The 13,144-nt window shown below is 43.6% G+C and overlaps 1 protein-coding gene across 5 annotated transcripts in view; it reads right to left on the bottom strand.

Moving 5' to 3' along the window:
* Positions 1-13,144, bottom strand: part of LOC117365090 (solute carrier family 2, facilitated glucose transporter member 11-like) — a 71,217-nt gene that overhangs the window by 21,487 nt on the left and 36,586 nt on the right. For all 5 annotated transcript variants that reach the window (XR_004540349.1, XM_033955038.1, XM_033955037.1 and 2 more), the window contains 2 exons: positions 6,958-7,068; positions 4,915-5,016 (listed from right to left, as the gene is read on the bottom strand). Coding sequence is in view for 4 of the 5 variants with exons in the window: in XM_033955038.1 (XP_033810929.1) it covers positions 4,915-5,016; positions 6,958-7,068 (213 nt within the window). In the remaining variant the exon portion in view is untranslated. The remainder of the gene's footprint in view (positions 1-4,914; positions 5,017-6,957; positions 7,069-13,144) is intronic.

Below are 13,144 nucleotides of genomic sequence, written 5' to 3' on the forward strand. Positions count from 1 at the left end.
ACGTATGATATGTTTGATTTACAATAATTGTGGAAAGGGAGGGTGTGGGAGGGGCTTAAAATATGTATTGGAATAATAATAGGAAAGAATTTCAAGTGATGTATATGATTTAATTGATGTAATATTGTACACTTGATGTAAGATGAAAAAGTGAATAAAGAAATGGAAAAAAAAAATATTTTTAACCCACCTTATCCTGAGGTGGGCTAAAAAACCCCAATTTCTCACTCAAATCAATACCCTATATGGAATCAGATACCTGCTCTGCAACACTAAAAGGCCTTAATCAGACACATCAGCCATTCACACAGCACAACATAGGAAAGCAGGAAGAAGAAAAAGAAAATAGAATTGGAGAAAAAGCCTCAGTTCTGCTTCATTTGGCAAAAAACTCCATTTCTTAAAAATAAACACTCCTGCATGTAAACAAAAAATATAGAAAAAAGCACTGTAATAGCCTGCAGAGTGATGTCAAACAACACGCCAGGGCGCATAGCCCCAAATCGTGATATTGTGGGTAAGTAAGCACTTTAGCACTACGGTCCAAGATATTGCATAGGAGGCAGAAAAACCAAAAACAACTTAGATGCTACTGGCGTCCAGGAACTTCTCAGTCCAAACTCTACCTCCTGGGTCTTGCAGCCAGTTAACCCAATGGGGAACCCTCCGTTTCGCTTTGTCTTGCTGCGTCAGGGGTATCGGTTCCACTGCTTCCCATGCAAGCTTTCCAGACCCACCATGCTTCTCAGGCTCTCATTCCACTTCACTTACATGCAGGAGTGTTTATTTTTAAGAAATGGAGTTTTTTGCCAGATGAAGCAGAACTGAGGCTTTTTCTCCACTTCTTTTTTCTTTTTCTTCTTCCTGCTTTCCTATGTTGTGCTGTGTGAATGACTGATGTGTCTGATTAAGGCCTTTTAGTGTTGCAGAGTAGGTATCTGATTCCATATAGGGTATTGATTTGAGTGAGAAATTGGATTTAACAGACCCTGGTCCCTAGATGAAGTGTTTAGTGGTACTAAAAAAAACACCACATATGTATTAATCAAATTAGTCTGGACACTTGGATGTACTAAAGAGATAGAAAGGCATTGCTAATGTAAGAGATCTACCTGAACTGGAAATGGTTTTCAAGGGTGATGATACGGAGGAACTGAAAGAAATCTCGGTGAATCTGGAAGATGTACTAAGCCAAATTGACAAGTTAAAAAGTGATAAATCACCTGGACCAGATGGTATACATTCCAGGGTACTAAAAGAACACAAACATGAAATTGCTAACCTGCTGTTAGTGATCTGTAATCTGTTGCTAAAATTGTCAGTAGATTGGCCTGAAGTGTAACATTGGCCTGAAGATTGGAGGGTGGCCAATGTTACACTGATTTTTACAAAGGGGTCCAGGGGAGATCCGGGAAATTACAGACCAGTAAGCCTGACTTCAGTGCTGGGCAAAATGTTGGAAACAATTATAAAAAAATAAAATTGTGGGAGACTTAGACAAACATGTTTTAATGGGATAGAGTCGGCATGGGTTCAGCTGAGGGAGAGCTTAGTGATCCTAGCAGGCTGCCATAGCTTCCGCAGCATGTTCCCTCTGCCATGGTCCCATACGTGAGAGGATGGGCGAGACTGCAGCAAAGGGAATGTGCTGTTGAGGCTGACAGCAGCCTGCTAGGATCGTTAAAGCCAACCGGCAATCCTCTGCAGGCTGCTTTGAAGGTGAGACCGAGAAGCCTGAGGACACTAGAAAGAAGGGGGAAACATGCGGGGAGGAGGGGGGGCCCGGATCCTGGTGTAGAAGTACACGGAGAGAGGGAAGGGAGGTCCAAAGAGACATGCATATGCCGGACTAAGGGTGGGGGAGGGAAGAAATAATGGGTCTACAAACAGGAGAGGGATGGAGGGAGGGAAGGATCAGAAAGGGAGAGAAGTTGGACACAAGGGATGGTGTGGAGGGGGATAGAGATACTGGAAAGGAGGGTAGTTGGGAAGAGAAAGGGAGAGATGGTGGACCCTGGCGTGGTGGAGAAGGAGGGAGAGATGGTGGATCTGGGGATAGTGGAGGTCCATTGCTGCAGCTGCAGGGATGGAAATGAAATAAAGGAAAGATGCCAGACCTCCGGGGGAGGGAAGGGAAACGGAAGTGGAGGACAGAGATAGAAGATGGATGGTTAGCATGGAGAAAGAAAGAAATGACAAATGGGCAGGAGACCCTGGCAAGTGAATTATCAGAAGATAACTAGAGCCTGGGACCAACATGATTTGAATGATGACCAGACAACAAAAGATAGAAAAAATAATTTTATTTTCTGTTTTGTGATTACAATATGTCAGAGTATCCTGCCAGAGCTGGTGTTAGACAGCAAGCGTGAACTAGGACCTAAAAGAGAGAGGAAAAGTCTTTTTTGTTTATTTTGTTTACATCACAGAGCCGGCGTGGGGTTGGAGAGGTTGTAACCCTATACTTCTACTAAAAATAAGGGGTCCTTTTATTAAGGTGCACATATATGACAACCTACTGGCCACCAGAGCAGTGAAACTGGACAGACAACTCACCAATCTGCTGATTCGACCACAGACTACAAAACCTTTAAAAAATAAACAAAAACCCTACTCTTTAAAAAATACATAAAACCAATATAACACAACCAGATCTGTCCCAAGCTCCACCTGCAATACTATATACTCCTTAGCAAATTAGAAAATGTTCAAACTATTTCTTATGTATTTCTTAATATCATGACAATTCTTATGTAATCCGCCTTGAACCGCAAGGTAATGGCGGAATAGAAATCACTAATTTAATGTAATAGAGTGTGCTAATCATTTGCATGCCTTAATAAAAGGACCCCTAAGAATCTTAATATAAAATTCAGCCTGTGACTTAACCTATGTTTTAGATTTCAGCCCCTTATTTATTTAATTTTCTATACCATTCTCCCAGGGGAGCTCAGAATGGTTTACATGCATTTTCAGGTACTCAAGCAGTTTTCCTTATCTGTCCCAGCAAGCTCACAATCTATCTAATGTACCTGGGGCAATAGTGGGATTAAGTGACTTGCCCAGGATTATAAGGAGCAGCGTTGGTTTGAACCCACAACCTCAGGGTGCTGAGGCTGTAGCTTTAACCACTGCACCACATGTTCCACAATTTTATTTGACACTCCTGATGTAGTGTATCTAGATTTTGACAAAGTTCCTCATGAGAGACTCCTAAGAAAATTAAAGAGTCATGGGATAGGTGGCAAAGTTCAGTTGTGGATTAGGAATTGGTTATTGGGTAGAAAACAGAGGATAGGGCTAAATGGTCATTTTTCTCAATGGAAGAGAGTAAAACAGTGGCCATTTAACCCTACCTTCTGTTTTCTGTGACCATTTAACCCTACCCAAATGCTTGTTACCTTGGCACTATTGCTCTCATTTAATATCGTTATGTAAAACAGCCCTTTCACCATCTGCCAATTAAAGGGTTAAAACAAAATTAAGGGTATCTAATAGTGTCTAAAAAAAACGGCACCAGAATTGTTCCTCTGGAGGTGCTTTCTGATGCCTAATTCCACTGTAGGCAAACACCGGAAGTGGCATTGGGCATCGTAAAGTACCTCTGTAGGTGAGATTCATGTAAAAGGCAGGCACCAGAAATGTAGGCCTTGAAAATCCTGGCCTACATTTCCGGTGCCCAGTGGAGTAGTAAGGGAGGTGCAGGGGGTGGTCCGCCCCGGGCGCGGTCTTCCTTAGGATGCGGCACCCCTCCTCTCTGCCCCCCTGCTCCTCTCCTTGCTGTGTATGTGCGCCCCTTGCCTTCCTCCATACCTTTTTTACTTCCCCAGCGTGAGGTTGCCGCCCTTGTTGGCATCAGTGCTCTCTCTAACATTATTTCTGGGTCCTGCGCCTAGGAAGTGATGTCAGAGGGCGAGCTGACACTGACGTGGGCATGCTGCTCACACTGGAGAAGTTAAAAAGGTACAGAGAGAGAGGGGCATGCGTGCGTCAGGGGAGGTGGGGGAGGGGCACAATTCAGTAAATTGTGCAGTTCCGTAAATGGGGCTGTTGCATGATTGACATGTAATTGACATCGCTTTTAAGGTGGCCGTCAACAACTCTGCTGTTTGCAGAATCTGGGCCTGAAGGTGTAAAATGATTAGAACAGTTGCTTATATCTTGATTAACTGTACAAACAACTTCCTTGAGTTTAGCTACTGATCTGTTTATCCTAGTGGACTGTACTACCCATCTTGTATCCACTGGAGTAGCGAGGGTGGGAGGTGCCTGGGGGTAGTAGCGCTCCACCTCACCCCCCCCTCCTCGCCCTGTTCTCTGCCCTCCCTTGCCATTCGAGTGCCCCTTCCCTTCCCCTGTACCTGTTTATCTTCCCTGGCATGAGCAGCATCTCCAACTTGCTGCCCACACCAGTGTTGGCTCTCCCTCTGATGTCACGTCCTTGTCACAGGATCCGGAAGTAACGTCAGAGGGGAGCGCTGAGGCTGGTGCGAGTAGCAGGTTGGTGTCCCCACCAAGACGGTGCCTGAGGCAGTCCACCCCTCCTTACTAAACCACTGTTGTCCCCATCTAATATCTGCACTTGGCCCTTCAGCATTTATATTTGGTCCTTTTACTATTGTTATGCTGTTAACAAAACTGTAAAATTTGTGTTGATCTGTACTTGCTGTACATCGCCTTGGGTAAATCTCTTCATAAAGGCGGTTAATAAATCCCAATAAATAAATAGATGAATAAATAAAATGAATAGACCCATCAGGATGTTTTCATGATTTCTCTTTCTCCTCATCTATTTCTACCTGCAATCTTTCACCATTATTTTGGTCATCCTTGGATATTGACTAGATATGTCAAGGAATGGGAGACCCTGGAGAGGACAGCTATAGGAAAGTGTCCCGTAGAAGATTTTCTTACCTGCAGGGAGAGAGTCACTGTGAGCAGTCCCAATGTCAATATCATGAGTACATAGCCACTCAACAGCAATGTCTTCCTGCCAAAACGCTCAACCAAGAGGCTCTGGAAGAATTAATACAAGAATATATTACTCCTTTACTGCCTTTACCTTTCTAGTCATATCACCAAAAGCTAATCACAGAATTTAATCTAATTTCAACTTTTATAGACCAGGCAGCTTTATGGGGTAAAGATTTAGACTGATTGATCATGACTTCCAGTACTTATTTAGAATTTAGGAAACACCTAAAAACATACCTTTTTGCTAAATATCTGGGTAACTAAGGGCTCCTTTTACAAAGGCGTGCTAGCGGGGTTAGCGCACACGACGTTTCATCACGCGCTAACCCCCGTGCTGGCCAAAAACTACCGCCTGCTCAAGAGGAGGCGGTAGCGGGTAGGGCATCCAGCAGTTTAGTGCCTTTGTAAAAGGAGCCCTAAGTTTTCTTATTTAATTCTTTAATTTTTCTTTTGTAAACTGCATAGAGCATCACGGTCCTACGGTATAGAAGCCGATTATGTTATGTTATTTATCCCCAATAATTAGGGTCTAAAGTATTTTACAATAATAAAATAGAATAGCAATCAGTAGTATATAGTATATCATAATTATGAGCAATTATCTGAATCAATCAAGTTTTTTAATATTTATGAACTATAAAATAAGAAGGAGCTTGTCAGATCGATAGTGGTAGGTTATTCCAGGCCTGCACAACTTGGAAGAAGAAAGATACCAGTAATTCTAATACCTTCTTATAATGAACTAATCTAAAGGATGAAAAATAAAAAAACAAGATTTCTAGACTTGGACGAACCCCCTACCACAAGGGAAAAAAATCAATAAAGTCAGGGCTTCAAGAACCGTACCATTCAGAACTTTTAAAATAAAACATTCAAGTTACAAAAAATAAGCATAATAAAAACACTTGGGAAATAATGGTAATAAGGGGGTGAAGATATGAATGTGGGCCACCATTAAGACATGTTATATTAGTAACTAAGTCTGCATAAAATGGGACCCAGGTTAAATAACATGAGATAAAGGTAAATTAACATGTTTCAATGGGAGCTACACCGATAACTTCACCCCTTAGTGTGAACAGTTTCAGTTTCTGGTAACCAGAGCTGATATTGTGATGTCATAATGCCTCATTCCACCAATGCCTAAGAGCCAACCTCACCAGTGATGTCACAATGGCTTGATTGTCCTATACTTGGCTCACTTTTATTACATATAGCAGTGATTTTGATTTCTAAAGACATCTTCTTTTTTCTTTAATTAAGGGGGGGGAAGTTATCAATGTGGGCTACTGTTAAGATGTGTAATGTTACTGTTAACCACAGTTATTAGTAACTGGGTCTCGTTGCACGAAATAGGACCTGTGCTAAAACAGCCTGAGTTTGAAGTAAAATAGATCTTGATGGTCGTCCACTTTGATAACTGCATTCCTTACATTATTTCCGTAACCGTTTCAGGTCATTTCAGATACTTACAAGTTATGTCATACACAATTATCTGCAGTCTATTACCAACTCTTTTAAGTAGTACAATAAAATAGGCTTTTACATTCATTATTTTCCAGTCTTTTTAGGACTATTTGATGAAGGACCATCCTTTTGGTCCCATGGCAGTGTGTTGCCATACAGATGAGCTAGGTTTGATTCACTGATGGGATTCTCCCTGGATCAGTGTCGTTATCTTTAGGGTAGAGGAATTCCAGCTATTGTGCAATAGTGACACTCAGTGACCAGATCTAATGTCAACAATTTCAAGGTTCCCAAAAGTTCTTTGGTGAAAATGGGGTGCAGAATGCCCAGCCAAGGACTGTCATCATATCGACTGGGTTGAGTGAGTTGGGAGGAGATATTAAATGGGGTAAAAACTCCAGTCTAGTTGTAAATGAAGGTTCGTGGTGCCAGATCTGGGTCTTCTGATTGATCTGGAAGCCCAAATGGGCAGGAGGAAACTGCTGAAATCAGATTGTTTTGCTAGTCCGGACTTACACATAGAATAACAGATGTGACCTCACAGATCCCAACTCCCAGTGTAATATATGGAATCTTGTCAGGAGGAAATCCTGCTTTCTGGAACACATCATAGGAATAAAAGTAGATCTGTAAAACACAATGAAATCCACAATCAGAAAAGACCGAACACTAAGATATGCAACACAGCTCCACCTCTGTACAGGCTATGGACAAAGCAAACAGTTTAACTTCTGGCATTCAGTCATAAAAACTTTCACACACTTTCAAGAGCTGCACATCACAACAGAAAGTCGTTATGTGTAGGTATGGTACAGAATGGTTTTTAATATTATCCTGTTCAATGTTTGTGCACCATGAAGACATGTTACAAAGGAGAAAGGAGGTAGCTCAAGTGTTTATGTCTCCCACAGGGATGTGCTTTGGTTTTCTGGTTTCAGTAAAGAATTTCACTAACTCAATTTTTTTGTGTATGAAGAGCAGCATTCTAGAACATAAGAACATAAGCAATGCCTCCGCTGGGTCAGACCTGAGGTCCATCGTGCCCAGCAGTCCGCTCACACGGCGGCCCAACAGGTCCAGGACCTGTGCAGTAATCCTCTATCTATACCCCTCTATCCCCTTTTCCAGCAGGAAATTGTCCAATCCTTTCTTGAACCCCAGTTCCGTACTCTGCCCTATTACGTCCTCTGGAAGCGCATTCCAGGTGTCCACCACACATTGGGTAAAGAAGAACTTCCTGGCATTCGTTTTGAATCTGTCCCCTTTCAACTTTTCCGAATGCCCTCTTGTTCTTTTATTTTTCGAAAGTTTGAAGAATCTGTCCCTCTCTACTCTCTCTATGCCCTTCATGATCTTGTAAGTCTCTATCATATCCCCTCTAAGTCTCCTCTTCTCCATGAAGGGCATTTAAAATGAAAATCAGACACCCAGGTCAGGACCTAGGAGATCTGCTAATATTTTAGATCACGATTTGCTAATGTAGAGGCTATTATAAAACAAATTGTGAAATGGACTTCCTTGGCCAGCGACATGCTGCAGAATGTCTGTTTTAGAAAAAAAAAAAAACCCTCATCCAATATATGGACGGTCAAAAGCAGGCACATAGATGTCCCTTTCACAGCACATGAACATCTGTGTTGTGAAATAGCAACATAGCTGTGCAAAATAGTCCAAGCTGTCACCTGACCCCCACCAACAGTACCTGAACCCCTCCTGTTCCTCTCCACCAACAGATCTGATCTCCCTCCTGATCTCCCTCCAAATGGAAAATCCGGACCCATGGCTTTGTCCCCAGGCCCACCCCGTTCTGGCCGGCCATGCCCCATTCTGCCCCCAGGCCCACCCCCTCGACCTGCACGAGCAACGAGCAATGTCGCATGGCATCCGTGCATGCGCTGGTGTGACAATATGACCTCACGTGCATGCACGTGATGTCACCGTGTTGCATCCATGCATGCGTGAATGCCATCCCGATGTTGCTCGTTGCCAGAAACTTTTCAAAACCCGGACAAAGTGCCGGGTTTTGAAAAGCCATCCAGATCCTTGGACATGTCCTCAAAAGGAGGACATGTCCGGAGGAATCCGGACATCTGGTAATCCCTTTCTTGCCCCCTAATTGAATCCCGAGTACCTTAAGAAGTTTCAAGTTTCAAGTTTATTCAAAATTTGTTGAATCGCTTATTTAAATTTACTAAGCGATTTACAGAAACAAGAAAAATAATACAAATACAAGGTTAGTTAAACTTTAATACAATGTTAAAAAGAGAAAAAATAAAATAAAATAAAATAAAATTGAGTTAAAATTATACAGACTAACAGACACATAAGGAAAGAAGGGTAAAATTACATATGTATAAAAAAATAAAAGGTGTGAGGTAAAAAAAAACATGAGGTAAGGGAAGGAAATAAGGAAAAAGATGGAATTATGAAGGATTAGGGAAATTGTTTTCATACATTATATGCGTCCTTAAAAATGAAACTTTTTAAGCTACTTTTAAACTGCTTTAAATCCTTTTCAGTTCTAAGATACAGGGGCAAGTTATTCCATAATTGTGGGGCTATGACAGAAAATATATCAGTACGACGAGTTCCAAAACCTCATCCTGGACAAAAGAGGCTTTGAATCCTACTCTCATTATTCTCCACCTACCCAGGACCTATCTGGGATGTAGATTGTAGATTACAGTGGTTTCCTGTCCTCATAGGTGTCATCTTTAATCCTGACACTATTCTGGGTAGCAGTGGAGGGGGTGAGGGAGCATTGTTTTTCATTAAATTTTCATTAAATCTAGGACCAGCCCACAAACATGGGTGCCAGCAGCTGAGACCTCGCTTGAGTTTTCTTCCTCACCCCTCCAACATTATCTGCAATGATGTTGTTTTTTTTTGGGGGGAGGGGCAGGAAGCCCCCCTCCCAGATCAGCAGTAGCTCTTTTAGAAACTAAAGGCTCAATATTCAAGTGATTTATGCTCCTGACTTTGAGAGTTCTGCTCATAAATTGGCCTCTGAAAATTTGCTAGGGCTGAGTCTATAAATTTTTACTCAAAATGTTCAATATTCAAAATGATTTAACTGGTCAGAAACAGCTGTTGAACGGTTAAATTCCTTGTTTGGGGCTATCTGCTAATTTGGCACTTAACTGGTTATCACTGCTGAAAATTACTAGTGAGTGCCTGTGTGAACATAGGCTATTTTGGGGCATTCCTGGCTTGGGTGGGGTGGGGGGCAGAGTGGAAATACTTGGGTCATGTCCACTTCCAAGACCACTCAAAAAACTGAGGTCTGGCTACACTTCTGCACTTGCAGAAGCCAGCAATCTCCCTTCCCAAAGTAGGCTATAACTGTGGGATAGCACCCTCTTGATGGATGAAGCAAAGAGGTAATTGTCTCTTTGTTTCATATATCTCCATAGCCTGAGTCCCCATCAGACTCTCTCTCTCAGTGTCTCGTCAGCGTTCACCCTCTTTCTCTCTCATATACCCCTTCCCAGCCTTCACCTACTCTCTCTCCCTCTCATATCCCCTCTATAACCTTCATCTAGTCTCTTTCTCTTTCATAACCCTTCCCCAGCCCTCAAACAGTCTCTCTGACCCAAATCCACAATCATAAAAGACCAAACCTAGTCTCTCTCCCTCTCTTTCTCATACCAGAGATTTTGCATCTGGAAAAAGAGAACATGTGGCCCCGCCCCATTCCAACTCCAGGCCCGCCCCATTCTGCCTCCCCAATCCTGGACCCATGCAAATCTCGTCTCTTTGGCCAAGTCTGTTGGGTATCTGACAGAAAAGAATCAGCAGCTTCTCCTCATAGGAGGCAGAGAACTTGAGCTACCGAAGGACATACAATTTCTGTTGACTGGAGAGGGGTCTGATCAGGACAAACTGTGAATTTCAACCTACTAATGCTATTAATACAGAAAACTTCCTGGTCAGATCAAAGGTTCATCTAGCCCAGCATCCTGCTTCCAATAGTGGTCAATCCAGGTCACAAATACCTGGCAGGATCCTAAAGAGTAGATACATTCTTTGTTGCTCACACCCAGAGATAAGTGGCAGAGAAAGACCACGTGGCCTATCCAGTCTACCTATCCATACTAATCGCCTAGTCTCTACAACTCACTCCTCTTCCTCAGTGATCCTCTGTGTTTGTCTCATTCTTTCTTAAATTCAAACACTGCCCTTGTATCCACCATTTTACAGAATGGAAAAGCAAGACCTCTCTCTGTTAAATCTATGTTCATCCATATCGCTCATAATTTGTTATTTATAGTAGCTTCTACCTTTTGCCTGACACTGGTGTCAGATTCACTAGTCTATAGTGTCCTATATCATCCCCCTAAGTCTTTTTTAAAAGATTGCCATTACATGGTCTGCAATATCATTCTTTTAGAACTCTGAGGCCATACACCAACTTATCCTGGTGATTTGTTACTATTTAGTTTGTCACTTTGTTCTATTACATCTTCAAGGCTCACTATGAAGTGCTTCGGTTTTTCTAAATCAGGGGTGGGCAAATTTGGTCCTTAAGGGTTGCAGCTCATTTGGATTTTCAGGATTAAATGAGATCTATTCCATACAATGGAAGCAAGACATGCAAACAGATTTCATGCATATTCATTGGGGAAATCCTCACTCCTGCTCTAAGTCATCAGCATCACAGTGTTTCTGGTGTGGTTCTTTCTCCAACTATGGCCCTCTCCTCTCTCAATATCCCTTTTATATTTTGGTTATTCAGTAGTTTGGTTTCTTCATAGGCTTCTTGCTCTTCAAGAAGTTCTTATGAGTTTTTGCCTCTATAGCAAGTTTATTTGTAAATCTTTTTTTACCTACCTTATAGTGCTGTACATCTAACTTCTCAGTGCTTATGCTGCTTCTTATTTTCTTCATTTGGATCTGTTTTCTATTTTTTTAAGATATTCTTTTGGGTTTAATAGTCTTTTTCAGTTCACCACTTAACCAGGCTGATAGTGTTTTGGTCAAATTTTTTTTTCCATAATGCATGGAATACATTTTATCTGAGCTTCCAAGATGGTATTTTTAAACTATGTTCACTAGTGCTGCCCGATTTACGATTTGAATTGGTTCACCGATTCACTTTGGGTGAATCGATTCGAACTGATTTAAAATAAAAAAAAAATTGGCTTCCCGATTCAGACCCTCCCCTCCCACCCCTAAAGCAAGAGCAGCAGCGCTGCTCTTGCTGGCTGGCCGCAGCCGCACCTGCTTTAGAGAGCGAGGAGGGAGGGTCAGTTGGGAAGTGCTGCTGTCCAGCTTCCCCCCTGGCATCCGGTTTCCCACCCTGGCGTCCGGCTTCCCCCTTGGCCTCCCGCTTCCCCCCTGGCCTACCCGCACCGTTTACCTTCTAGTTGCAGCCTGCACAGAAGATCGCAGTTATAGTGTCTTTGCAAACTGCTATTAGTGGTTTCCTCCGCCGCAATCCTGCCTCTGTCGTCAGAGGAGGGGCGGGACTGCAGCAGAGGAAACAGCTAAAGAAGTTTGCAAAGACCCTATAACCGTGATCTTCTGTGCAGGCTGCAACTAGAAGGTAAACGGTGCGGGGAGGCCAGGGGGAACACGGAGGCCTTCCGGGGGGGGGGGGGGAAGGGGGGACGCAGTCCTTTGGAGTGGGGGGTGGGACAGGCCTTCAAGGTGGGAGACAGGCCTCTAAGGGGGAGAGGAGGCCTTTAAGGGGGGGACAGACCTTCAAAGGGGGGACAGGCCAGGGATGGGGGCATAGGCCTTCAGGGGGGACAGGCCTTAAGGGGGGGACAGGACTTTAAGGGGGGGAAAGCCTTTAAGGGGGGGAAAGCCTTCAAGGGGGGACAAGCCTTCAAGGGGGGGACAGACCTTCAAGGGGGGGGACAGGCCTTCAAGGGGGGACAGGCCTTCAAAGTGGGGACAGGCCAGGGATGGTGGCATAGGCCTTTAAGGGGGGGGACAGGCCTTTAAGGGGGGCACAGACCTTCAATGGGGGACAGACTTTCAAGGGGGGGACAGGCCTTCAAAGTGGGGACAGGCCAGGGATGGTGGCATAGGCCTTTAAGGGGAGCACAGGCCTTTAAGGGAGGACAGGCCTTCAAGGGGGGGGACAGGCCTTCAGGGAGGACAGACCTTCAGGGGAGAGGGGGCCCTGGTGTATAATACATGGAGGGAGGAAGGGAGGGAAGGGGGGGTTCAAAGAGACGTGCATATGGCGGACTTAGGAGGGGGAAGAAATAATGGGTCTAAAAATAGAGGAGAGGGAGAGAGATGATAGACAATGGGATTTAGGGATGGAAGGAACAGAAAGGGAAAGAAGTTAGACACAAGGGATGGTGTGGAGGGGGGATAGAGATACTGGATAGGAGGGTAGTTGGGAAAAGAAAGGGAGAGACGGTGGACCCTGGGGTGGTAGGGAAGGAGGGAGAGAGGCTGGATGAAAGGGTAGTTAAGAAAAGGTGGATCTGTGGATGGAGACGAAAAAAATAGAAAGATGCCAGACCTCCGGGGGAGGGAAGGGAAACGGAAGGGGAGGACAGAGATGGCAGATGGATGGTTAGCACGGAGAAAGAAGAAAGAAGGAGACCCTGGCAAGCAAGTTATCAGAAGACAACCAGAGCCTGGGACCAACAAGATTTTAATAATGACCGGACAACAAAAAAGTAGAAAAACTAATTTTATTTTCCATTTTTTGATTACAATATGTCAGATTTGAAATGTGTAT

Source organism: Geotrypetes seraphini, chromosome 8, assembly GCF_902459505.1.
Source record: "Geotrypetes seraphini chromosome 8, aGeoSer1.1, whole genome shotgun sequence".
In the NCBI taxonomy this organism is placed as follows: domain Eukaryota; kingdom Metazoa; phylum Chordata; class Amphibia; order Gymnophiona; family Dermophiidae; genus Geotrypetes; species Geotrypetes seraphini.